Raw genomic sequence first — 27,843 nt, 5'->3', positions numbered from 1 at the left:
CTCAGATTTATCTTTTATTGATAACTCCATAACCAAACAACTCGATATCGACACTGATAACACAGTGTTCCGATGTAACAACAACCGAACATTCCACGCAAGCACATTTATTCAGGAAAGGTATAAAACAAATTGAAACATTGTTTGACAAGTCAATGGAAATAGCTATGGAAGAAATAAGGGAGGAAGACACACATAGAAATAAAGGATTTGATAACCCAGCAGCTACGAGGGGTAAGTAAATGTTATGTTATCTACACTAGCCTTCGAGACCAAACGCTACACTTTTAAAATTTCAATTTTCTTCTCAACTATAGTAATAAAAATCGTTTTATAAATAATTTTATCAGCTTTCATTGTAACTTATACATAATATACAAAATTAAACTATTTTTCCACGCATTTCTATTTCGAAAAATTTATCTTGTGAAAAGTTATTATAGTTTTCAAAGTGTTATATTTCATTTTGCAAGCCAGTGTTTACTCTATAGTACTTACATGGAACAATTATGGAGCACAACAAAGATATTATAAATCTGACAATATCAATAATCATAAGTAAATGATTTGATAGCATTTAGCAAATGCAACTTAACACGTTTACTATGTAAACCAAAATTGAGGCAAGAAATTTGAAACTCATCCATGCATGTTATGTGGGGCACATTTTTGCTTGCCATAGTCTATGTACATAAATTCCAATGTGTTTATCGAAAAATAACATTGCACGTGAGGGGCTGATATCTAATTTTCAGTTACGAACGTCTTAATTATCGCCACAAATGAGGTAGTTTTATAAAAGTACAATTATCAACAATAAAGTTACGAAACTTTTGTTTGTGAGTCATCACACATACAGAACAAAATAATGTAGATTTTTCTTTGAAATCTAAGGATATTATAAAGAAAAAAAAGGTACTTAGAAATTGACTAAGAAATCGTAATCTCTCATTTCTGAAGATAAAATCAACTTTTCGTGTATTGCAGATGATGGTTCAACTCTTCGCCCAGATCTAGTTATAAGCATACAACCGCATTCAGAAGGTGAGTTCATACAATTTTCTCAAATGTAATTTCACGTCAGGGGGTAATAAATGGGACGGAAGGAAGTTTTTTAAAAATGAGATGGGTTCTTGTTGAAAAATAAGGAGAAAATAAATAATAAAAATAAAGAATGAAACATATATCACAATTTTACCAATCGACGGAATTATCTACTCGTGTTGATGAAGAACTCAAATGGAAGAAAAATTTTGTTGGCGAATGGTGGACTGGCCACATCATACGCTTCGTAAGAGCAATTTCACATTTAGGCGTTTTGTCGCGCGACTGTAGCGCTTCTAAGTGGCGCTGCAACCGCGCGACTGGTTATCCATACATACTTATTTAAGTAGCGCAGCGAACGCGTGACTTCGAGCTAGCGGTGACAGATATGCCGCAAAGTCGCCTGCGATCAGTCGGCGTTAGATCAGTGTTGTTGAATCCATATTGGAAATGAGCTAGTCACCCCGAGTTCAACGCGCATTTGTAGCGCGACTGTGAAGCGCAGCTGTCGCTAGCTACGGATGAACAAGAGCTATTGATATATTACGGCCGAAAATATTTCCTCCGCATACCAGTTTCAAATGTTTTATTTTCAGGCACCTCTCGGGCAGAACTGCCAGTATCCACATTAAACTGGTTGTCCACTCCCCGCGGCCAGTTCATCCCCGTCAGTGGCCTGGACTTCCTCATCGGCGTCAACAGCCTCCTCATTCAACAAACTGTCGAGCTTAACGACAGTCTGTATGCCTTACCCTGTTTAGTGGATGATAAATCTGAACTACCTTATTTAGATTTTAATTCTGAGAAGTCACTATCAAATCTAAAAACATAACGTAAATAGTCTATATAAGTCCCACTGCTGGGCACAGGCCTCCCCTCATCAACCGGATGGGGTAAGCATACTCCATCACGCTGCTCCACTGCGAGGTGGTGGAGGTAATTTTACAGCTAATAACCAGGACCAATGGTTTAACGTGCCCTCCGAAGCATGGAATCATCTTATTTTTTCGAACAATCACATGACTCAAGCGTGCAAAGTCCTTGCTCTTACTCGCAAAGTAATTTCGACAATGTCCCTATCGGGAATCGAACCCGGACCTCCAGATCATGATCGTAATGCTCTAACCGATTGCATTTCCTTATACTGCGACATGGCAAGCTGGAATCCAAAGAACAGAAGAAGAATCATCAACTGAAAGTTGAAATTCACAATTAATTTAGATAGTCCAACAATTTCACTTCAAGATTTTACTGCACTCTAACTCAATACTTACAACATAAGCTCACGACTATATCCCAATGGGGTAGTCAGAGGCACATCCATCGCAATATGATCTAAGTACACCTCACCGAGCTTTCTGTTAGATCAACGTGATAGGTGGTGAGCAGTATCGACGTCTATAATGGTCAAGGCAACTGTTTTAGTGAAAACTACACTTGTGGCTCTAACTCTAACCTATTTTACTTAAACCAATCTCCTCATTTCAGTTACATCAAAAATCGAGTCAGAAAACCGATACATACGATACGATGTCTGTGCGGCACCGGGCGAGCCTTCCTCATGCACCTGCACGATAACACCAGGCAGGAAGCCATGGTCATGCAGAGGCGGCTAGCTGCTGCCTCCTGCTGCTTCCCTTGTAGGTTGCAGGTGAAGACGCTTCTACTTTAACTTCCACAGTCTTCTTCTCTCGTGTGGCTTGTGAGATCAATGACCGAGCTCATCAACCCTGGTGTCAGGGTTACTATCGTAATGACTACACACTTACATATTACTTAAGTCTTCTTCTTCTATCGTGTGGGTTGTGAGGTGAATTACCAACCTCATCAACCCTGGTTTCAGGGTTACTATTGAGCCGCCAAAGGCCCCTGACATGACTCATAACGACTACGTACATCACATCAGTAAGTAGTAACCGGTACCAACGGCTTAACATGCCTTCCGAAGCACGGATCGTCTTACTTTCGGACAATCAGGTGATCGGCCTGTAATGTCCTAACCAAACTAGGGACCACAAAGTAATTTTTGTGATATGTCCTCACCGGGAATCGAACCCAGGTTACTTAAGTAGCCGGGATCGACTACTTAACGTGGATCATCTTAATTTCGGACGATCGGGTGATCAGCCGGCAATGTCTTAATCAAACTAGGGATCACAAGGTGATTTTGTGATTATGTCCCCACCGGGATTCGAACCCGGGACCTACGGATCATGAGGCCACCGCTCAATCACTGGACCACGGAGGCTGTCACTTCCACAGTGACCGACACCTAAGGGATCGCTAGTTTATTCGCTTGAATTCATCATGTGTCCATTGTGCTCAATAAAGTATTTTATCTATCTATCTATCTAACTCATGATTTTTCTATGAAGTCACAGAATCAAATCATGCAAAGATATTCGATGAAGTAAACGCATGTTTGAGAAGAGGTGTTAGTTTTTGCCATAGTTATTATTAATATTACTAGGTCTTGGTGGGTAAGTTCGACAACGACAAATGCGAGAATATTTATAACTTAGCTAGTGTAAGCCCTTCTTTAAGTTAATCTCTTGTACCCCACGTCTTCAAAATGTCTTTCACAAAACTATATCAAGTCTTCTGTCTGCAAGCGTGTTCTCGAGTGGATATCGCGTCGGGTAAACCAAGATGACGCGAAGACTTGCAGAAGATGGTTGGAAGCGCTTGGATGCGTAAGGCTGAGGATAGGGCTTTGTGGCGCGCCTTGGGAGAGACCTATGTCTAGCAAGCAGTGGACTACAATGCTGAGGCTGATGATCATAATGAAAAATGTCTTCAGGAAATGAAAGTGGTCACTCCTCCTGGAGACTACATCGGGAGAATCCAGCAGAAGTGGACCTGGATGGTGCCATTCTACCTGGTGAGGGACCTGAATGACGATGTGCTGTTCGTCATCGAAGGCCCAGCTGTCATGAAAAGGAGTGCCTTGCTGTTGTCGGAGTTCAAGGTATGTAGATTGACGACCTTTATATAAAAAACATCCAACCTACGGGTACACCTCCCAAAACCTTTTGTTTCGCGTGGAAGTCTCTAAATAGACTTCGGACTCAGGTGGACCGAAGTAAGGACAATTTGTTTAGGTGGGATTTCTCGGATGGCTCAGACCTAAAGTGCAAGTGCGGCACTGTTCCCCAAACGATGGAACATATTACATCGTGTCCTGCGTGCCCGAACACCTACACGCAGGAGGATCTGATGAGCGCTGCAGATAGCGCCATACTTGTTGCCAAGTTTTGCGCCGATACTATTAAGTTTGCCATCGACACGATAAGAAGAAGAACTCCAACCTTCCCTGACTCCATCTTGAGTTGACGCTTCCTCGAACTCAGCACAAAATCGGTATTCTTAGACGGCGCCTCAACCTTAACTCGAGTGTACTCCAGTAAGGCATGATGTCATTATTTTCGTATTATTGTATTGGCAGTATGATGTGCTCGACTTCAGTGAGTGAAGTCCTCAAGTCGAGGAAGTATATGTCAACTTAAAATAGGTACCAAAATCCAACCTCCTTCTTCTATTGTTTTAAGATTACGCGGTCATCCCGTGACCATGGCACTTGCAACAGTGTCGAAATATAGGGAGTCGCATATCCCTACTTTAAACGCGGTAAGAACCCGTTATTATGTGTTTCTTTCTTCTATTCCGTGGTTAACATCACCAATATTTGAAATCGCGCTGTCTTTTTTGAGTACTTACCTAATTATTTTGAAAGCAGTTAGCTGCGCCCCTTTCAAAACCTCTAATACTCGTTTGCAGATCCTCACTGGGGACTCCCTACGCGAGCTGGGCAAGATAGTGCACGGGTGGGACCGTGACCTGGTGTCTTTCACCACCACCGTCAACTTCCCAGAAACTGCCGTCCAACCTAAGCATAAAGCACTACTACTTGCAGCGGCATTTCTTATGGTAAATACTTACTTAAGTATTCAATGTTCAGAAACTATTCACAGTAATAAGTAAGTCATGACTAATTTAAGAGCCACGCTGTTGTCGGTGTAGCATTCTCCATGCTACTTTTTTAGGGAAAAATAGAGCGGTGGTTTCCCTCTTGCAATAATAAGTGAGTATAACTAATAAATAAGTAAGTAAGTATCTATATTTTCCCACAGGAAATTCGATTCCTCAAAGTTTTCAACACCCTGTATAGGTTTTGGATCTACGTATATTAGTAGCATAACCTAAAAAAAGAAAATATGTACGCGAAAAACTAAGACCTCGAAAAAGACCGTCTTCGTGCGTATGTCAAAGATCTATTGCAGTTCTCTGAAGACCGTGAAGGATAGAAAAATGGGGGCCATTCTCTAGCATTAGGGTAAAAAACAATACCTATTAATTAAATACTTACACTAATTACTAAGTACAAATTTTACAGTGTTTTATTAAGACCGAAACAGAAATAAGTAACAAAAAGAAGAATGCTCAAAAATATTTAGACGGGCGAAAAACCATACGTAAAAATGGTGCATAATATGTGGTGTACAAATGTGAAAATAATAAAATATAATATTTACATAACATAACATACTTACGCGTATGTTCATGACTATATCCCAATTGGGGTAATCATGGGTACATCCATCACAAGATGAACTAAGTACACATGCCTCATCGAGCTTTCTCTTACCAACGGGATAGATGGTGAGCCGTATCGCCGTCTATAATGGTCCAACTAACTAACTGTAGTCATTAGCAATATACGTAATGTACCCACTTTAGGACTCTGTCGCACTAACATATTTGACATTCAGTGAGACTTACAGTTCAATTTGTCAAAAAAGTTAATGTGACATGGTTTCAAAGTGTATACATATTAGTACTCGTGACCGTAGTCATGAGCAATATAATGTACCCACTTTAGGACTCTGTCGCACTAACATATTTGACATTCAGTGAGACTTAGAGGTCAATTTGTCAAAAAAGTTAATGTGACATGGTTTCAAAGTGTATACATATTAGTACTCGTGACCGTACAGTCATGAGCAATATAATGTACCCACTTTAGGACTCTGTCGCACTAACATATTTGACATTTAGTGAGACTTACAGTTCAATTTGTCAAAAAAGTTAATGTGACATGGTACCAAAGTGTATATATATGAATGCCCGCTGTTCCCCGATTGAGAAGCAAGTCTGAGAACCACAGGACCACAGTGATCCAGTGATCCATAATATTTTTATTTTTTTCAGGAGTACACATATTTTGAAAGAGCAAAAGGAGGTTTCTGGCGTTGTAACTGTTGTTGTTTGTAAATTAGATTATGAAATTAAGTGTAATAATTAATTATATAAGTAAGTGAATTAGATTACAATGTCTGATAAGTATATTGAACTTTAAAATATATTTAAATAAACAAGGACTGGTATGTAATTTGTCTTTTTTTATGAGAAAAACCCGAATTGGTATTTCCGGCGGCGCCGCCTATGGACATTTCCGGCATCAGAGTTTTGCCCATATGTTGCCAACCTTGAAGAGCCTTTTTCACTCCTCTTTTAAAGAACCCCATATTACAATACATTATAAAACATAAATTACAAGTAAAAAGGGTTTTCAGCTCTGCATACAATTCTAAAGACCTAGAGTCAACAGAACGCTGATTTTCAGCTGAAGCCTAGAATAAAAAGTTACCAATTTTGAACCTTAATACAAAATATTTTTTTTATATTCTGTAAGTACGTAAGTACTTATTACAAACTATTCCAAAAAACAGCAAAGAGACCGCATGTCATGTTTAAGGAAAAGGCAGTGATTAACCACGAGGTCAGTTTACATACCTTCCTGTCAAGTCAAGTTTGTCAAAATCATTTTTATGGTCGTATTTTTGTAAGAGTGGGTGATTTTAGTTTTAGAATTGTATACATAACTTTGGTGAATGGGAAATGGTGAAATCTTCAGTTGCATGTAACCACGAATGGACGATCAGGGAATCTCGATGGCCGTACGATGAATATTACATTGGTAACAGAGATGAGGATGACCGGAGAAATGGTCAAGGGGAAAACCACTGGACGGGGGCTGAGGTATCTGCATAATTTATTTAAATTATGATTAAAAAATAGTGATAGATCTAAGTAAGTAAATAGGACTAATGGCGACTGAACGATAATCGAAATTAATCTTTCGAACGCCGGAACGCGGATCTCGACCAGACACAATGTAAAATCTATTGTGTCTGGTATCTCGGCATATGAGAGGTTAAGGGTGTTGGCATGGTATAAGAAAACCAGGTATGCTCAATCCTATGACAAGCCCCGCCATTGCTAGTGCTAGCCCTTTAATGAGGTAGGTAAGAGTTACCACTGCGTTACCATTAAATTGGTGTCTCCAACATTCCAAGGACGTAAATTTGATCATTAATTTAAGTGAATTACTAATGTATTTAATTACTATTACTTACATATATAAAAAATATAAAAAAACTGTAATGTAAATCTTTTACTAAAAGTTCATAATTTCCTTGCACTTCAGATAAATACCACTAGTTATTTCTTAAAAATATAAATTATAAAAATCTTAAAGAAGTTTTAAGTATCTATGGGGAGTTCAGTTCGTCAAGCTGTTTTCGGTCAAGTAGTTAATGCCATATACAACAAAACTACATTAAGTCACGCTAAAAATAGTCAAGCTGTCGCTGAAAGGCAGCGTTTGAAATACAATGTAATTATTTACCTACAATGTAATTATTTACAAAATTGACTCTTCTTATCGTGAGGGTTGGTTAGCGCGAGGTGGATTAGTAGCCTCAACAACCCTGGTGTCAGGGTTATTATTGACTAATTAAGTTATTTAATAAAGTTGTCTCGGAATGTTCTCTTGACAGTTCCCTATCGTACGTACTCTACAACAAAAAAAGAAACAAAGAGTTTTAAAAAGCAGCAGCTGCGAAGACAAGTTCATAGAAAACTTTTCGAACTACTTAAGAGCATTCTTAAATACGACAATATTCACTTTACACAGTCAATAGAATGGTACACGGGTCAATTTCTCCGAGACACGATGCACGGCGATGGTGACTATCGGTGGCGCTACCAACACCCCGACGGAGCCTTCACCACCTACGAGGGAAAGTTCTTCGCCAACCAGATGCATGGATACGGAGTCATGTCGTATGCTGATGGCCGGGTCTTCACAGTGAGTTGTATCATAAACTGCCTATATAGGTACGTCCCACTGCTGGGCACAGGCCTCCCCTCAATCAACCGGAGGGGGTATGGAGCATACTCCACCACGCTGCTCCACTGCGGGTTGGTGGAGGTGTTTTTTACGGCTAATAGCCGGGACCAACGGCTTAACGTGCCCTCCGAAGCACGGAATCATCTTACTTTTTCGGACAATCAGGTGATTCAAGCCTGAAAAGTCCTTACCAAACAAAGGACACAGTGAGTTGTATAATACAATGCAATAGCGAGATCCTGAAGCTATCGAGCGAAGATTTTCTCGCTTTGCATTGATTTACTCGTATATTCTTTGAACAGAATCGATCGGCCTAATCTCGAATACATCTACATACTACATCACTAATGAGCGTCACAACACTGGGCTCTGCACTTTGACAGATCGAACTCATACCGCGCATTGAAGTTATCTGATGACTGCGCAGCATGTTCTTATGATCTTAGCCTGCCCCTTAGCCAAAGAAAAAAGCATTGAAGCTATTATTAATGTATATTTAAATGTAATCACTATTTGTACTAAACTAGATGTTCTGTATTACACTATATAAAACTCCGTTCACCAAATGCGCAAAGTCCATGTGCTCTCGTAGTTTCACTCACTAGTTTTGTGGGCGATATCGCAATATCGCTTTTTGGAGCAAGCCTCAATATATTCTTTTGAGATCCTCTGAAGTGGTAAATTGGTACTTATCTAATTTTAAGATGAAATATCATAATGCACCATTACGAAATAAAGAGAAAAATCGAAAAAGTCGGACTCGGACAGTAGTAGAACCTACAGCTCTTATCAATCCGGGACAAGCGTGTTAACTTACACTAACAGGTCATCCTGCCCATGCGAATTTTTCGATCTATGTCATCATTACATATTCATTCTTCAGGGTTTGTTCTACAAAGATGTTCGATGGGGCCCAGGAGTATGTCGGTTGTTAGGTCTTCGCTGCAACGTGGGTCTATGGAGGGGTACGCAACTAGCTCGCATGACCTGGTGTCCGCATGGACCCAGCATCACACCAGACTTCAACGCCGGGCCCAAAGGACCTGCCTTCTTGGACGACTTCCGGGTTATATTGGCTAGAAAAACCAGAATCGTTAGTAGTATCTTTGTGTTAGAGTTGTTGGCAGGAGAGGTAGGCATGTAGGTAGATATTGCTACTTAGTAATAAATCACTTGATCTTCGTCCTCATACCTAGTACCTTTGTGTGTACAATAAAGTATTATTGCGTTTGACTTTCCGTTCTTATCCTGCTTCTGGAATCAGGATTTTATACCCAGTGCTTTTGAGCTAACTACTACAAGTAGCAACCGTTGACAAATGTGGAAAGCTCAACATATAAGTATAATCAGTCTATCCCGTATAACAAAATCCTATAGTTGACATCTAAGACCGGAGCAATCATGCGTGGAAGGCATGTCTTAAACTATCCTCTTCTTCTATCGTGTGGGTTGTGAGGTGAATTATCAATCTCATCAACTCGGATTATTATTAAACCGCCAAACGCCCCTGACATGGCTCATGTGACGATTATTCACTTACATCAGTAAGTAGTAACCGGGACCAATGGCTTAACGCGCCTGTCCTAACCAAAGTAGGGCTCACAAAGAGGTTTTTGTAATATGTCTCCACCGGGATTCGAACCTGGGACCTCCGGATCGTGAGCCCCACGCTCAACGACTAGAGGTTTTAAACTACGTATAAAAGTCTCACTCAAACTTTTTGTGTTAGATGTTGATGTTTGTTGCATTTGTATAATAGCCAGTTTACACAAACTATTATGAAACTACGTGATGGAGAGCCTTTAGATCCGAGTGAAAGCTCTCAGCGCTCCCCCTTTGTCCAGCCAGGACAAGTAAAAACATTAAAATTCTGATCCATAGATTGGTCAAACAAATAGCGCATTAGAGTTGCTCAAGCAATCAGGGTGTGATCCACAAATAGCCACTAAACTCTGGCCCAAACTGTACCCGAAGACTTGCAATGACCTGGACAGTGTGCTGTGTTATAAAGACGCATTTGAACGAGAGTACTACAAGGGAAAAGTAAGGTCACTTGAGGAAGTTAGTGATGGACCAAAATCGGATGACAGCGGTGAGGTAAGGGATTTAAATTGCAAATAGTTAATAATCAGGAAAGGTTGAGCCATTCTCAACTTCATGGGACTGCAGCATTTTTTGTGAACAGCAAAAAGAGGTTACGATATCAATACATCCATCGCCTATTAATAAAAGTCCACTACTTACAATGTATCAAGGACCGTGCTAGGACCGCGTCCATCACTAATGATCCCATAACGACTTCTACAATACCAAGGATTAAGTAGATAATATAGATTAGAACACATACCTACATACACAGGCCCGTAATCCCTATAGAGGTAGATAGAGCCACAAGTAATGAAAAAGTAGGAAGAAGGGGGGGGGGGGGGGGGGGTAGTGATGATGATGAATATGATGAACCTTATGACAGCAGGGATCTAGTAAATTAGAAAGTTAAAAATGACAATATTTATAATTATAATTACCAACCGTTCCGTTCCAACCGTTATAATTTCCAAAGCTAATCGGCGAAGATACTGACGAAAACAACGAACCTATACCAAAGGCATACTTTGCGTGGAACAACAACGCGATGATACGGCATATGATGAAACATACCTACCAGCACGAGGCGCAGAGAGCTAGGTTCAAGGTAGATCTGGAGAGAATCCTCAATGGTTCCAGAAAGCTGTACAGGCTGGCGGGAAAACATGAGTACGATTGCAGGTGAGTAAAGGTCATAGCCCACTTATACGAACTCTGCTCCAACACCGCCCTAAACTAACACGTCTGCTGGCTGGCGAGCAGTCTGTTGGCGGGAAGCTTGCTGACACCCAGCTGTATCTTTTATGTTGTTAATATACAGGGTGTTAGTGACGTCGTAACGAAAATTTGAGTTTTGATTCAAACCATGATTCTGAGTTATTTTCAGTTATTTTGAGTTAGTTATTTTCTGAGCTGTTGAGTTATTTTCAGTTCCATACTTTTGCGACTGAAAATTCTACTTGATATTAACTCAGAATCATGGTCTGAATTATCCCCCACAGTATTCGTTACGATGTCACTAACATCTGTATAAACTATATCCCAAGACCATGACTTAAAGCCCATACCTATTAGTTAAAGACCCTTAGGGTGTTTTCGTACTTCTCCGATACTTCTCCGTTCAGGGTCCATGAAATGACGGATTCGAAACAGCCATACATATCCATCCGATATATGAATACAAAAAACTCATATTAATTTTCTACTATCCGTCATTCTCGGATTCGGTCCGAGTAAGAATCGTATGTAGCGTTAAAACAAGGTTCGAAGGAATTCAAACTCCTCAAAAGCAAAATAAAATAAGACAGTAATAGATCTGAGGACTCTAATTTCTATATGTACCTACCTGAAATAAATGCCTAAGTATTGTAATTTTCAGAACATTACTCATGGCAAGTTACTTGGGCCACATTTTGAATGTTGCTCAGCTCATCAACGAGGAATACGTTTACCCTGATGTATGTGATATGCAAGGAAATACTGCTATGATGTATGCCACTGTAAGTATTGTAGACATACCTACATAAGGTCACGCACTTCTGTAAAAAGAACAAGATTAATTATTCCTTGCCAATGTATCATTAGGTACTTACCTAGTAGTAGTCAGAGGACCCCATTGGGATATCTTTCTCTGAACATCCATCGCAAGATAAATGAAGTACCCACGCTTCACCGACTTTTCTGTTAGGCTTTGTGTTGTGTTTCTGTGTGTGTGTGTTGGGTTTGTGTTTCAGTTGTTGTTGTTGTGAGTGTGTATGTTTCTGTTGTTGCGTGTGTGTGTGTGTGTGTGAATTTTTTATTGTTTCTGTTCTGTGTCTGTGTGTGTGTTTGTATCATAAGATACCTAACTAAATTAATTTCCAGTGTGGAGACCAAACTGATATAATACGCTTCCTGGTTGAAGCTGGAGCCAATGTTGACAGCTTTAACGATTCGTGCTGCACTCCCCTGGCCATGGCTCTTATCAGATACCTGTGTCTCTGCCTTGACATCGGCCCTATGGCTATAGTTCAAACTTTACTTCCACCAGCGCCACCAAAAGCGGAGAAAGGTACTGGTACGTATAGCGGACTCATTTTAGCATCTATCTTTTTAACGTTTAGTTACCTGCAAGACTCCTCAGGCCTCAGGCTAATACCTACAATATTTTTAAATTTTCTTTTCTTTTTATAACATGTATTAATATTATCGTAATTTATATCATAGTGTTGCGAACAGATTGGATTGTATTGGTTAGGTACCAATCGTCCTATAGAAGGTACAAATCGAAGTCGCTGTTTGACAGCAACTTTATGCTTTATCGGCCGACTCTTAGAGAATTTTAGTAATACAATCCGTATGTTTCCAGTACCAGAAGAACGCAAAGCTACCGAATGGCTTATAAAACGTGAACAGGTTTGTCAGAACGTAATAGAGCCTACGAAAGTTACTAAATCCGCAAGCGTTAAGAAATTAAAATCGACAGGATCCTTAGCAAAGACCAGTACTACAGCAATTAAAAAGAAATCTGTTTTTCCGAAGCCACGTACCTCTCTTCTTGCACCAGAATATAACTCAGATGATGAAGTGTTCACCGAAGATAAAAGGATGTTTGTGAATATTGCACACGAATATGAGATCAGAGTCAATAATGTTTTTATGAATGCGCCGACCGCGAAGGGTAATATAGCCAGTATTTTTCAAGTAAATGATATGATGAGAGAAATATCAGAGGCAGAAGGCGAATTCCAAAAAGCGATGGCAACGACCACCGACAAACATCCAAAGAAGTCTGTGTCAAAAACTGCGAAGGACACAGTGAAGGGCAAAGAAATCTGGGAGGATATTGAGAAAGACCAAATTTCTTTAACAAGTGGAGAGAAACTTAAATTGGAAATGTTAGTTACTGAATTATTAGATTGATTATTATAGAAAGAAAGAAAAGAAAGAAAGAAACGTGACATTGAATGATGTTAAACAAGTTCATTGGTAATAGGGTAACCAATCTTTTGCTGGTCTTTGTATAACTTTCTTGTAGTGCGATTGAAGACAGGCGTTATCAATCTCATATACATACAGCATTTTATCAAATTGGTATTCTGCTTTTAATATTGACGCCTGTTTAATACAGGCCCCTGTCTCCCCTATATTTGTAATGAGGGTCTTTCCAGGCTCATCATCATCAATTTAAGAGCCACGCTCTTGTCTTGAAAAATAGGGCAGTGGCTTCCTTCTTGCCTTCCGCCCCGCAGTACCAGGCTACGTTCCCCAAAAGTAATATAAATGGCACTGTCCAGATTTAACGTGATAATTACCTATTTTCTCATTACTCCGGTATATAATTATTTAAAAATGCACACTATAATTCCAAAATGTATTTTCTCTCTTTTAGGCAAACAAGAATCCAGTTCACAGTTTTGCAGCTGCTCGCTGACGGAGCAGATCCGAAGATGGTGCGGTGTCCCCAACCAGCGATATTGCTGGCTATGAAGTCTGGATCAACAGAGCTTGTGCAACATATCGTGGCACATGGCGCTGATATTAATGAAAAATTTCCTGAAGCAAGTTATAGCATACGATTTTAATTTTAGTTCATCTTACACCACAAACCCTTACCCCTCTGCCTTCCTGTACGGATATACGCGTAGTGCTTTGTTATGATCTTATAAGTAAATCCCAACAATTGGACACAAATTATACTAAAGTTAAGAAAACATTCAAAAAAAATCATTCAAAAACATTCAGAAGCATCAATGCGCAACCTAAGTATCATTGCTACTTTTGAAATGTATAATCACTCAAATATATGCCAACTCTTTCGCCAATTAGGATTTCATCCTCTTATCCTTCATCAGGGATATGAGATAACGGTCTTTATGGTCCAGTGGTTGAGCGTTGGGCTCACGATCCGGAGATCCCAGGATCAAATCCCGGTGGGGACATATCACAAAAATCACTTTGTGATCCCTAGTTTGGTTAGGACATCACAGGCTGATCACCTGATTGTCTGAAAGTAAGATAATCCGTGCTTCGGAAGCAGTTGGTCCCGGTTACTACTTACTGATGTAAGTGAGTAATCGTTACATGGGCGATGTCAGGGGCCTTTGGCGGCTCAATTATAACCCTGACACCAGGGTTGATTAGATTGGCAATTCACAACCCACATGATAGAAGAAGAAGGGATGTGAGGGTCGCAAAAGAGACTTCATCATATCACACGAGACCACATTGATGCAGCTGTTGATACTAATGCATCAACGTGCTGCATTAACCCTCTCCACTATCGTTCAGTTTCTAGACTACACAGCATTGGACATAGTTATATCAGAACCGTTGTCGCCTGGTAATGTAGATATGATCAAAACCATGCTGGAACTTGGGGCTGACGTCCATCACCGACTGCACTCAGCTGAACTCCTGCAATCCGCCTCGATGCTCGTGAATGTTACTGGGCCTACACTAATGCATGCAGTCCTGGCTAAGAAGACGGAATTCGATTTTGAGGAAGATGTAAATTTTCTTCACTTGTTATCATTTTTTACTCTAAGCACATTAAGTAGGTACCTACTTGAATCATAGAACTACAATAGCCCCGATTCTTGCAGACATCTCCTAATTTTACTTTAAGTTATACCTGTTATTTTCTTATCCGCCGAAAAGGAAAGGGAAGGATGATTGTCAACAAGTTAATTTTAAAACGACTGAATAACCCGGGCGAATAAAATAGGCATCTCTGGTATGCAATCCGTTTGACGTTTTGTCTACTTAACTGTCGGGTTATTGGCCGATGTAAACTTTTTAGACGGTTGTTTTACATTTCTGCTTAAAATTGACGTGTGTTCCATTAATTTTATGCCTGTCGATTACCCGTCCCTTTCTTTTTCAACGGTTAAGAATATAACAGGTATAACTTAAAATAAAATTAGATGGCGTCTGCAGGAATTAGCACCAATGTAGGTGATATATTTTTATTCCCGTTGAAAACTTTAGAGTTAAGTATATTATACATGTCAGCATAGATAGTCACTGTGTACAATGCTGCACCCTGTGATACCCTCACTATGTACCTACCGGTTTTCTGACTCGATTGGTTTAAATTAAATTAAATAGGTTAGAGTTAGAGCCACTAGGGTCCTGTGAATCACCGGCTAGCTTCTCCAACAGGGTGCGCCGGTACGAATTGCGGAACCGGATATGCACCAATGAGTTATTAATTTATCTTAAGCGCAGTTTTCACTAACACAGTTGCTTCGACCATTATAGACGGCGATACGGCTCACCATCTATAACGTTGGTCTAATAGAAAGCTCGGTGAGGTGTTGGTACTTAGTTCATCTTGCGATGGATATAGTCGTGAGCTTATGTTATGTTATAAATTTCAGATACGCAGTATAATCCTGGAGCTACTTTTACGATATAATGCGGATCCCAGCGCCCAGTACAACGGGAGATCTCCCATAGACTTCGCAATGCTTAAGAGGGTAGACCTTCTAGAGGTCTTTATTAAGAGCGGCTCTAACCTCAACACAATTATCAATGACAAAAACCAGACAATCCTGGTCAAGATGTTCTCTGAAGAATATTTCAGGAATCCCAATTTTAGTCATAGTCCCGAGAGAGTACCTGTTGTAAGTATTTATTTAAAATTTAAAAAGTAAAATCTATAATATAAAATTCAACCCCTTAATATTTTGCGAAATTCAATCCCTAAAGGGGTAAAAAATAGTGACAAAATTTGTATGAAATTTAGTTTTTATTAGTTTTAATAGTAGGGTTTCGCATGAATCAAATAGCGGGTAACAGCTAGTTAGTTATAAAATTATGTATTAAAGTAGCTATAAGTGCCTATTAGTAGTGCCCTATTTTGCCCTAAAAAAGTAGCATGGAAATTGCTGCACCGACAAGAGCGTGGCTCTTAAATTGATGATGATGATGACCGGAAAGGTAGAGGAGGTTGTAGGTAGGTAAGCGAATTTTTAGCACAAGGGTTAACGGTAGGTTAGGTCACTTAGAAGAAGTAATAACGCATGTAAATTGTAGATAATTCGCCACAATTTTTATCAACTTAAACCATAGAAAGTATTTTACTAATGTTGAAGAAGGGCTTAAATTAAAACCCCTATAAACATTGTAAATACCATCTTTGTTAATGCCAGCTAACGGACTTGCTTCTCTATGGCGCCGATCCATTGATTGAATGCTACGACGGAGAAGATAAATTTGGCAACATATTTGAGTTCGCTAAAAAAACTCTCAACATCATAGCGCCAGCGCCAGCACCAGCAAAACAATCCGCGGTTGAAGGTTAGTTTCTGATAAATAAATGTTAAGTCAAGGTACTTAAGTCTGTATTTGTTTTTATAGCACATATCTGTGCTTAGGAAACACTCACAAAGACAAAACTATCCCTCGGATTGGCGTAGCTTGACAATTTGATCCTGAGCCAACATTTTTCAATTTTTGATTAAAAAAAATATATTCAAGTATTTGTTATTGAGTCTGATGCCATTCGAATCAAACTTAAATCAATGAACGTATCTACTTACATCATCAGTGAAAGGTAAAAACAGTGCAGCATTAAGCTCATAAAAAAATCCTACTTAAATAAGCTCTTATTGTGGATTTTTAATTTTTTTAGTTGTTGAAAAACCCAAAGGAAAAGGAAAAGATGCTAAAGATGCAAAAAAACCTACTAAAGAAAAGAGCAGATCGGCAACAGAAGTGGGAAAGAAGAAGTCGATAAAGGACAATCAGGAGTCGCTGGACTACTTAGAGGCTCTGGATCTGATGAGGGAGTGTGCCCGGTTGCTGCACACCAGGTGGCTTCAGGCCAAACTGATGAAGGAACTCATTAATGTCATTTATAAGTAAGACAATGTATTAGATTTGACGCCTGATCTATCGAAATATCAGACACAGAATTAATAAGTCAATTAGTAGAACGTAAACGTACTTAAAGGTACGTAGGTAGATCTGCCTATTGTTATTGGTGTTAAAAATGCCACATCAAAGTAATTCACCTCAAGAAACAATATTGCTATTTGGCATTTGTTTACATTGTGTACTCACTTTTATATGCGCAAATGCATTCTTTGCATTGCGCATTTTTGCCTTTGTATGCGCAAATGTCAAATTGCAATATTGCTTATTTTGATGAATTGCTTCGATGTGGCTTTTTTAACCCCCCTGACTAATGAATGACAATCAACCTATTTTCTCCCCATCCAACAGATTTAAACACAGACCTTGGAACATGATAATAAAGGAACACAAGAACGGATCTAACGTGGGTCTTTGGTTAACGACACTCCGGTGCCTAGAAATATGGGAAGTCCTCAAAACTACTAAGAGGAAACAATATAACAACGAGAGGATTCTGAAACATTTGCTATGCATCGTGCAGTTTTACCAAAAAAGGTTGAAGGCCAGGTTGAGTATATTACCACCGATGACTGCGATGGAGAAGAACACGATAGAATCAGATGTAGGGTATTTGATAAAGGAACATAAAAATGCAGCTGCGTTGGCGAAAGAAGCCGAAGCTTGGAAGAAACTTTACGTGAAACCTGAATTAGACTACAAGGCCGTAAGTAGCACTGGCCAGAATCTTTAAAAATAAATAAAATAAACATAAGCTCACTACCATATTCCGAAAGGGGATAGTCAGAGGTACGATGATGAACTAAGTAGACCAGCTTGAGAGGTGGTGATGGTGAACTGTATCGCCATATCTTATTAGTGTAAGTCCAGTGCCGAGGATTGAACCGTAGGACCGCGGTCGGAATCTTTAGTCCTTAATATCATTATTACATTAAGAGAAGTTCTATGAATGAATGTCACTGGTTGTGAGGTGGAGGTGTGAGGTGTCAACCCCGTCAACCCTGGTGTCAGGGTTATTATTGAGCCGCCATAATTATGCCCCTCACATGACTCATGTAACGACTACGTACTTACATCAGTAAGTAGTAACCGGGACCAACGGCTTAACGTGCCTTCCGAAGCATTTTACTTCTGGGCAATCAGTAGATCAGCCTGCAATATCCTAATCATAACCATACTAGGCATCACAACCCTGGAGCTCAAGATCGTGAGCAGAACGCTCAACGACTGGACCACGGAGGCCGTTAATTTGTAGGCTGTTAGAATGACCTTTACCTGATATTGACCTTTTTGTATTTGACTGTAATAAATAAAAGCTAATACTACGCATATAACCAAAACGGTAACTCTTTGCCCCGCACCAATTCGTATCGCGCGCCTACCTACTACTGGTTTACTTTAGTGTCAATTGGCCGTAAGCCGCTAAGGAGTAAGACTGCGAGACGCAGTAGGTACCGTCTATCGCGTATTACGCGTTACCTACACGGTAAGAAATGAGATTTTAGCATGGACGAGCGACCCGCCCCGGCTTCGCTCGGGTGCAATGTTGAGGAAAAAATGAAATTATTTACCACATCACATTAAAAACCTCAAAAATAACAGTATTTCTCCACTATTTAATGGGTGTTATTATACATATAAACCTTCCTTTTGAATCACTCTATCTATTAAAAACACCGCATCAAATTCCGTTGCGTAGTTTTAAAGATTTAAGCGTACATAGGGATATAGAGACAGAAAAAGCGACTTTGTTTTATACTATACTTAGTGATGTCGGGGTGTGCTACTACACTATCTTCCCCATACAGAATGTTTTGACTTCCTTGATAGTCCCGTATATTACATCAACCTTTGCGAAGTTACCCAGGAAGTTGAGCAACCGCCCTTAGTGCGTACCTGGTCGTTTCTTAGTGACCCATGTATGGATCACGGACGTATGGAGCTAGTCCGTCATTGCATCACCTGTATATGGCTGCACTTGACTGTCAACGTGTTAATGGACTTTAATACGCATCACAGTACCACAGCCAGCATATCTACTTATACTTCATGTATTTTTTTCTATCGATATTTTCAGGACAATAAATTCCAAGTGTGCTTCGAATGTTCACTGCGTCTCACAGAAGAGAGTATTATTTGTGACAGTTGTGATCTCGTTTCATTTTGCAACTTGGAATGCATGCACCAGAACGTCGAGAGAGCCAATTGTCACCCGTGCAGCGAATACCTTGCCGAAAAGTATTTCCCGCCCGTTGAATAACTAAAATTTTTTTCTATTAATTATACATAAATACATTAATATTATGAATGTTTTTTTCCTATTGTAAGAACCGAATACTTACCTGTACATTTAAATATACCTACTTTAAGTTTCATAACGGCGTATTTTTTCTCACACATACATTTATAGTCACGCCCGCATCCCTATCGAGTTGAACAGCGCTACAACTCAAAGTAGGTAACATGCATGCAACCATTTGTCCTAAGATGGATTGATATGGTATGGTAACAATATTTATAATGTTTGATCTTTACCGATAAAATTGCTGTTTTTTAACAAGAGAAAATTTCAAAGGTTATTCGAAGAAATTTCATTAGCCACTATCATTGATGTATCTTTTCATCGGAAGTTCATTAACGCCTACGACGTCTAAGTACTATAGAATCGATCCTGTAGTTTTCAGACTGTTATTCGAAATAGCAAGTATTTTAAATTTTTACATGGTGACGACATCTAGAAAAAAAGGAGCAAAAACAAATTAACTACTTAATTAAGCTTTAACTAAGCTTTTATTTCATTTTCCTAGTAAAAGTAGCATAGCAATTTCATAAGTATAGTTTACATAAAACTTATTTATCCTATCATTCCTTCATTATTAACAATGTAGCCATATCGTTATAATATTAATGCCTGTCGTACAAAAACACATGATGTTTGATAACTGTTTAAAAGGGAAAAAAGAATCGATCGATTATACCATTTGTACCCACTACAAGGCTGTACAGCGTAAACATCTTGCCTTGCCGCAATAAACAAAGTAAAAGAGAAAAATGGCCGGGTTTTGTTTTGACAGCTACAGTTAGCGGATGGCGCGTATTTGTAACCCACTTTTGTTATACAATTTTACATATTCTAAATTAAAACCCATATTATACAGCGCAAAAATGGCATCGGATGCAAAAAAACCTAAGTTGACAGAGTCAGTTCCATCAGAAAGTAAAGGAAACGCATCAGATATCGAAGAGTTTATGAAGAAGTTACAAAGCAAACGAGACGACACCGCAGAGTCGATATTAAAGTACAAGTTTAATAAGAACCGCTTAAGAATAGTGTCTCAGGAACAGATGGTGCAAGAGAATTGTGATGGAATCGTGTATTGGATGTCCAGGGACAGCCGCGTGCAAGACAACTGGGCTTTTTTATTTGCCCAAAAACTCGCCTTGAAGAACGAAGTACCTCTTCACGTGTGTTTTTGTATTATTGCAAAATATCTAGACGCATCTGTGAGACAATTTCACTTTCTTTTGAAAGGTAACTATTTTATGACCCCTTGTGTAAAATGTTATAATTACTTATAAATAAACGTAAGTACATAATTTAAAAGTTAATTTTTAAGAAAAGTTTTGTAATGTGTAAATTTAAAAGTACCGTAATTGCTGTACAAGAAAATTAAATCCATTTTTTAAATTATTATTTTTAAAACACCCTCAAAATCCAATCAAACATATTTTTATTTTTTTTTTAGTTTTTCTTTTACTTTTTGTTACCCCTTTACTAACCATCTTGTGACATGACTTACTCATGCTAGCACTGGTTAGTTTACTCGTATATAACTCAACTTGTGTGGTCGAACACTGATTTTCCAAGATACAGGCCTTTGTGTTTAGTTTGAATCAACAGAGTTTAACAATTGTGTACAATCTTCAATCCACTGATGTTTCCTAAGTGTTAACTAATTTAAACTTGTACAAGTCTTGCACAATAAAGAATTATTATTATTGTATCAAGTGTCCGACATGTGGTAATGGTTTAAACAACATAACATTTAAAATTTACAGGTTTAGAGAAAGTAGCAGCAGAATGCAAGAAATTAAACATATCATTTCACCTGCTAGAAGGCAGTGGAGCGGAGGCATTGCCTCAGTGGGTGGTGGAGCATAATATTGGAGCAGTGGTGTGTGACTTCAACCCACTCAGGACTCCAATGGGCTGGCTGGAAGGCGTCAAAAAGAAGCTTAAAAAAGATGTCCCCTTAATTCAGGTGTTTTTTGTTTATATATGATCTCATATATGATTATATCCTCGTAAGGCCCGGATTTCCAGACACAATAGTTAAACAATGGGATTTGGATTTTAAAAGAACTTTGAGCCTTACGACCATATACATATGATCTATACAATTATATGACTCACCACCTATCAAGTTGGTCTAAGAGAGAGCTGTGTGAGGTGTGGGTACTAAGTTCATCTTGCGATGGATGTACTTCTGACCAAATGTGTGTGCTTATGTTATGTTATATTTAATAGAATTTATAAATGCATGTTGGATGGATTGTGTAAAGAGTATATGTGGGATGAAAACTGACAGAGATGGATGAAAGAAGAATGCATGTAGTGCCGAGCACACAATTATAATTCATGTTGCAGTGGGTCAGGCCAGCAAAACTTGTTATCTTAAATAGCATTAGTATTAGATAAATATTACAAACTAACTACTTATTTATTAATTAAAAATATGTTCTACATTGGTGTAACTTCTGTGAGACTCATGAATAAGAAAATAATAGACAAAAATAATCAAAGAACACATTTATATCCATATTGGATGCCACATTACTAAAATGTAAACAACAAAAGGATATAAATTTTAAAAAAAATAAGCACTGTAGAGGTCACATTTATGTCTTAGCCTGACCCTCAAATGGGCAAAAAGAAAAAAAAAGTAGAGGATATGATGACAGGAGAATGGAATTCAATTTATTTTAAATTTTTTTAGGTAGATGCCCATAATGTAGTCCCATGTTGGGTGGCATCAGAAAAGCAGGAGTACTCCGCGAGGACCATCAGAAATAAAATCAACACAAAGCTTGGAGAATACCTTACAGAGTTCCCACCAGTCATCAAACACCCTTACACTGCCAAATTTGAACCTGAGGTGAGTGAGAATCCATAAGACTGACCACCCTTGATAGATATAATTCTTGAAACAAGTAGTCGGTGACTGGCGCCGAAAAAAGTGGGACTGATACAATAACAACACAGGAATACAAATAAAACAAACGTACAAAAGGCGGCATTATGGCAATGTTGCCATTTCTTTCAGCCGGGTCTGCATGACAACCGAGCGGCGCGCGACGCGAATTATATTGAGCTATTCGACCAATAAACAATACGAATACTATCTACGTAGATGGATGTCAAACGGCTATTGGTCGAAGGCCTCGATATAATTCTTTTGCCAATTGATTGCCGTGCAGAGCCTACAGGCTACCTTTATTTTTTTTATAATTAATTAAGTTACAATAGGTCCCGTTAGGGGATGGGCGCAGTGCAAAATAACAAAAAAAATATGTACTTTGTTAGTTATGTGATTAATAATTTATTCTTGTTCTGTCATTCTAATTCTGAGCATAGCATAAAATCTGTGTTTGCATTGTTTTTAATTATTCTTTAGCTTATGATATTCACGTTGATTTACAATGCAGAAAAGCAATCATAAATACAGGGTGTTAACGACATCGTAACAAAAACTTTGAGGGGTGATTGAGGCCATGATTCTGAGATGATATCAAGTGGAATTTTCCGTCGCAAAAGTATGGAACTGAAAATAATTTAAAAAAACACAAAAATTTTCATGAATATTCAGACTGAAAATTCCACTTGATATCAACTCAGAATCATGGTCTGAACCATCCCCCTGAGTATTCCTTACGATGTCACTAACACCTTGTATATACATAAACTCATGCTTATTTTCCAATAGGCTAAACAGAGGCTGTAGAATAATTGTAATCAGACAAAAGCCATTAATCGAGAATTTAAATTGAGACTATGAGAAATTCTAATATACTTCTAATGCTTCCTTCGTATTCATCAATTGTTTCATAGACCAGGGGGGTTAAAAAGGCCACATCGAAGCAATTCATCTAAAAAAGCAATATTGCTATTTGACATTTCTTGACATTGAGCACTTACTTTTATACGCGCAAATGCAAATCTGCTTTTTTAGATAAATTGCTTCCATGTGGCCTTTTTAACCCTGCAGTTCAGAGCTATCAATTTTTGTTATATTACTTTGTGAAATATTCCTCTACAGCCAATAGATTGGGATGAAGCGATAGAGAGCCGTGAAGCGGACAAGACTGTAGGCCCAGTGGAGTGGGCTAAGCCTGGCTATGATGAAGCCATCAGGATGCTGAAGAGCTTCCTCGATAAGAGACTCAAGATTTTCTCATCCAAGAGAAATGATCCTACTCAAGATGCTTTGAGCAATTTGTCACCGTGGTTTCATTTTGGTAAGAATATTTTATATCAAGCAAAGATTTTTAGTGAGGAAAATAAGTTAAGATGGATTAACCCTTATGCCCCTTACCAACAACATCTGTATGCAGAGAGCATTTCAATACAATACAATAATATTTTATTGCACACAAAACAAATCACATTATAAACAATAAGCATTTCTAGTGTTATTAGGTCACAACATGTTACACCTCTTTCATTTACTTAGTTTTAGTATCACTGTTTTTTAATTTATTCCAGGTCAAATATCAGTTCAACGTGTAGCCCTCTGTGTCCAAGAGTTGAAATCCAAGCACACTGAGAGTGTTAACGCATTTCTAGAAGAAGCCATTGTGCGTAGAGAGCTAGCTGATAACTTCTGCTTCTACTGTGAGCACTATGACAGTTTGAAGGGCGCCAGTGACTGGGCTAGAAAAACACTTGAAGATCACAAGTATGTATGCTACACAAAAAAAAAAAAATCAGACTCTCGGGACTTTTACCCGCAGCTCTTGTCAAGCCTGGACGAGCGTGTTAACCATTACACCACCGAGTCCTCCTACTGTCCATGCGAAATTCTTTCGATCTATGCTTTATATCTTCATTAAGCCTACGTCATTATTTTTAAGATTATTTCGATCTGATTTTCTTTTTGTTAGTTTCCCTCAGACGTGTATGTATGCTACTGTTTTAACAGCGATTTCAATACTTATTTTATAATCACATTTAATTTACAATGACAAGGCAAAAGTATACTAGATTTTTCTGTAACTGGAAAATTATAGAATAAAACATCTTCATTAAGGGCTTGTGTTAGCATCTGCTAATAAGTGTCTGACAGTCTATCATGAACTTATCTGGTCGATAGTTTATTCAACACAAGCGGCACGGGACCCATGCCGCTACGGCGTCAATTAAACATATCAAAGACTTTGACGTCACATGGCTAGTGAGTGGTTGAAGCCCTCAATTTCATTCGCGCCGCAGGTCCCGTGCCTCAGGCGCTGGATAGTGTAAGAAAAGTCATAGCTGTAATTACTCCAATTTTACTAGTCTGTCATGCTCCCAGCCCAACAGAAAATACTTTTTGCGCTCAGTTATAGCTATAACTGAAAATGAAGCTTCATTTGACTCTTTGTTTAATAAATAAACATTTATAAATTTCAGAAAAGACAAAAGAACCCACATTTACACTCTAGAACAGCTGTCTAAGGGTGAAACCCACGACGACCTGTGGAACTCTGCTCAGATTCAGCTAGTGAAGGAAGGCAAGATGCATGGGTTCCTCCGCATGTACTGGTGCAAGAAGATCCTGGAGTGGACCCCCTCGCCTGAAGACGCCTTGAAGTACTCCATATACCTGAACGATCACTACAGCATAGATGGACGGGACCCTAATGGATACACAGGTTTGTTGTGTTTGATGATTTTACGTAGATTGGTGGAAGGGTTGGCAGAGGAAGACCTAGAAGGACATACATTGACCAAATTGGAGATGTCCTTAGAAAAGGTTCAGTACGATCGACTCTGTACCGGCGTGCGTGTATGAAACGATTGACGAATGTGGAGGAAGCAAGAGAAGTGTGTCAGGATCGAAACAAATGGAATTCCATAATCTCTGCTTACCCCAGTGGGAAATATTCCCACTGTAGAAACAGTTGTTTTATGTTATATTTGGGTTTATATTTACTTTGTCATAAGGTAAATAAAAAATGATTTTGTGCTATTAATACATTTAAAAACAGAAAACAAAAAAATAAGCAAGTCTTTATGTATCGGATCCTCTGTTAATTGGTAGACATGATTTTTGCCCCCCAGACACTCCATACAGAAATCTTGTTACCATGCACCGCTTAATGCGTAAGTGCGAGCGAGATAAACAATCTGCGCGCGCACCCCCTGTTAGGGGCTTCCAGCCATTTAAAGTAAAACTCTGAGGGGGTGAAGTAAATCTAGCTCTGCGCCCGATACGAATTAGTGCGGGGCGGAGAATTCTATTCTCGTATCTTCAGTGTTACTCTTTATTATATGCCAGTTACGACTTAACGACTTCGCGTTTCTAATATATGCCCAGGATAGATGACATTTTGATGAGGAGCTCGGTGGCGCAGCGATAAACGCGCTCGGTCTGCGACTGTTGAAGTTGAAGAACTTTCGCAAAGGCCGGTCACAGGATGGGTGACCACAAAATAAGTTTTCATCTCCTCCGTGCTTCGGAAGGCACGTTAAGCCGTTGGTCCCGGCTGCATTAGCAGTCGTTAATAACCACCAATCCGCACTGGGCCCGCGTGGTGGTTTAAGGCCCGATCTCCCTATCCCTCCATAGGGAAGGCCCGTGTCCCAGCAGTGGGGACCTTAATGGGCTGATGATGATGATAGAACATTTTATGTTTTCTTTTAGTCTAGCCACGTATTTCACACATCCCATTTCATATTTATAACTACCCGCAAACAGCTATAGAATTTTTAACTCTCTTACCCGTACTTTCCAGGCTGCATGTGGTCGATATGCGGCATCCACGATCAGGGGTGGGCAGAGCGCGCAGTGTTCGGTAAAATCCGGTTCATGAACTACGAGGGATGCAAACGCAAGTTTGATATCAAGGCTTTCATCGCTCGATATGGTGGGAAGGTCCATAAGTACGTACCTAAGAAATGAGTTTCTTATCGATGTTGAGTGATAATGATAAGTTTACAACTATATTCTCAAGAGTTACCTGTTACCTGTTGTGTGTACCTTTTAAATAAATAAATAAGTTTTCAGAGGTACAGAATAGCAAGATAAACAAGTATCCACGTTTCATCGAGTTATAATAGGCCAATGTGATAGTCGGTTGGTGAACCATATCGCCGTCATCATAAAATTTTCGTAATGATCTTTTTTTATCGATTCGGTGAGGCGTGAGTTTTAGTTCATTATGCGGTGGACGTATTGGGAATATAGGCGTAAGCTTGTTGTTTTGAGCACATATTTATCATAAAGCGAAATAATATACTGAATCCTACTACAGTAGACATATTGGAGCATATACGCGTCTATCGTTGGAAATGTCTTCTCAGTTCGTCTCAGCCGGCGGGGACGTATTGAAGTAGCATTTCGAGATACGCCGGCTATTATTGTCCAAAGATCAAGTTATAACAGGTTACACGATCCTGAAGTTGTGTATATTGTTGTCTTCATGTGCGTTATATACTATATCAGTAGCCGAAACCTGCACATTACGCGCGACGCGATATACGAACCAACGCTATTGGCTACGTGATAAACCAGTTCTATTGGTTCAAATTTTAATATCGCGTCGCGCGAGATTATGTTTGTCGCAGGTACGGTCACGAGCATTAATATGTATAAACTTTGGTACCATGTCACGTTAACTTTTTTGACAAATTGAAATGTTAGTCTCACTAAATGTCAAATATGTTAGTGCGACAGAGTCCTAAAGTGGGTACTTTATTTCATATAGTACCAGTGATGTGCTGTTCCCGGGAATGTTCCTGTTGTAAAAACTGTTATTGGTAAGGACACTGGCAGGTTTATTTCCAAATTGTTCTTTCTCTTTCTCTGATCCTATCTACCTATTTCTCTCTGTCTCTCTATTTAAGAGCTGCGCTCTTGTCAGTGGAGTAATCGACCATCGACATCATCAATCAATTCATCGTCGATTGATCTATCTACCTTAAGACTAGGTAATAGATCTTTTCGCAAAACTTTGTTCCCTAAATGAGAATTTTCCCGGGTATAATTGTACAGTACATCACTGAAGGCACTCCCAAATATTCACTAAAAATCAGTTTTAAAATGTTATAACTCGTGGAACCCCACCTACAAGTGTGGTTTTTATTTAAACCAACACTGGTACCGATTCTGGCAGACTAAACTTAATTTTATTTTAATAAGAGCTCTAAAAGTTCATTAAATAAAAATAGTGCCGTCTTTCACTTACAACGAGTGCAAGAGAGAGATAGAGCTAGTTTTAAAACTGTTAAAAACTAAAATTTAGTTGGTGTCTGTAGGAATCAGCACCATTATGTGCTTTTAAAGTATTTGTGAATTTAATATCTTTAAGTGGAACGTAGTGATTGATGTCGTTAATATTTTAAGGTCTTCTTAAATGTTGTGAACTTAGCTTAAGGGTTGAACCTCATCGCACTTTCCTATGCT

General features: G+C 39.0%; 2 protein-coding genes and 1 pseudogene across 2 annotated transcripts; all 3 read left to right on the top strand.

The window, feature by feature from the left end:
• Positions 1 to 66: 66 nt before the first annotated feature.
• On the top strand, positions 67 to 6,422 carry LOC126378832 (phospholipid scramblase 1-like; annotated as a pseudogene).
• Positions 6,423 to 6,762: 340 nt separating this feature from the next.
• On the top strand, positions 6,763 to 19,533 carry LOC126375677 (ankyrin repeat and MYND domain-containing protein 1-like). The gene is made up of 15 exons (XM_050022758.1): positions 6,763 to 7,083; positions 8,021 to 8,194; positions 9,120 to 9,329; positions 10,118 to 10,333; positions 10,797 to 11,002; positions 11,700 to 11,820; positions 12,185 to 12,377; positions 12,669 to 13,197; positions 13,692 to 13,860; positions 14,591 to 14,809; positions 15,682 to 15,927; positions 16,456 to 16,603; positions 16,938 to 17,166; positions 17,531 to 17,885; positions 19,257 to 19,533. The coding sequence occupies exons 1-15, from the start codon at positions 6,943 to 6,945 to the stop codon at positions 19,437 to 19,439; spliced, it is 3,339 nt and encodes a 1,112-aa protein (XP_049878715.1). The 5' UTR covers positions 6,763 to 6,942; the 3' UTR covers positions 19,440 to 19,533.
• Positions 19,534 to 20,267: 734 nt separating this feature from the next.
• LOC126378327 (deoxyribodipyrimidine photo-lyase) lies at positions 20,268 to 27,415 on the top strand. Its single transcript, XM_050026550.1, has 7 exons — positions 20,268 to 20,711; positions 21,239 to 21,441; positions 22,177 to 22,335; positions 23,497 to 23,695; positions 23,943 to 24,135; positions 24,849 to 25,090; positions 26,174 to 27,415. The coding sequence occupies exons 1-7, from the start codon at positions 20,345 to 20,347 to the stop codon at positions 26,338 to 26,340; spliced, it is 1,530 nt and encodes a 509-aa protein (XP_049882507.1). The 5' UTR covers positions 20,268 to 20,344; the 3' UTR covers positions 26,341 to 27,415.
• The last annotated feature ends 428 nt before the right edge of the window (positions 27,416 to 27,843 follow it).

The sequence above is a fragment of the Pectinophora gossypiella genome, chromosome 2 (genome assembly GCF_024362695.1).
Source record: "Pectinophora gossypiella chromosome 2, ilPecGoss1.1, whole genome shotgun sequence".
Classification (NCBI taxonomy): Eukaryota; Metazoa; Arthropoda; class Insecta; order Lepidoptera; family Gelechiidae; genus Pectinophora; species Pectinophora gossypiella.
Note: the sequence above shows the minus strand (reverse complement) of the source record. Positions and strands in the feature narration are given on the sequence as shown.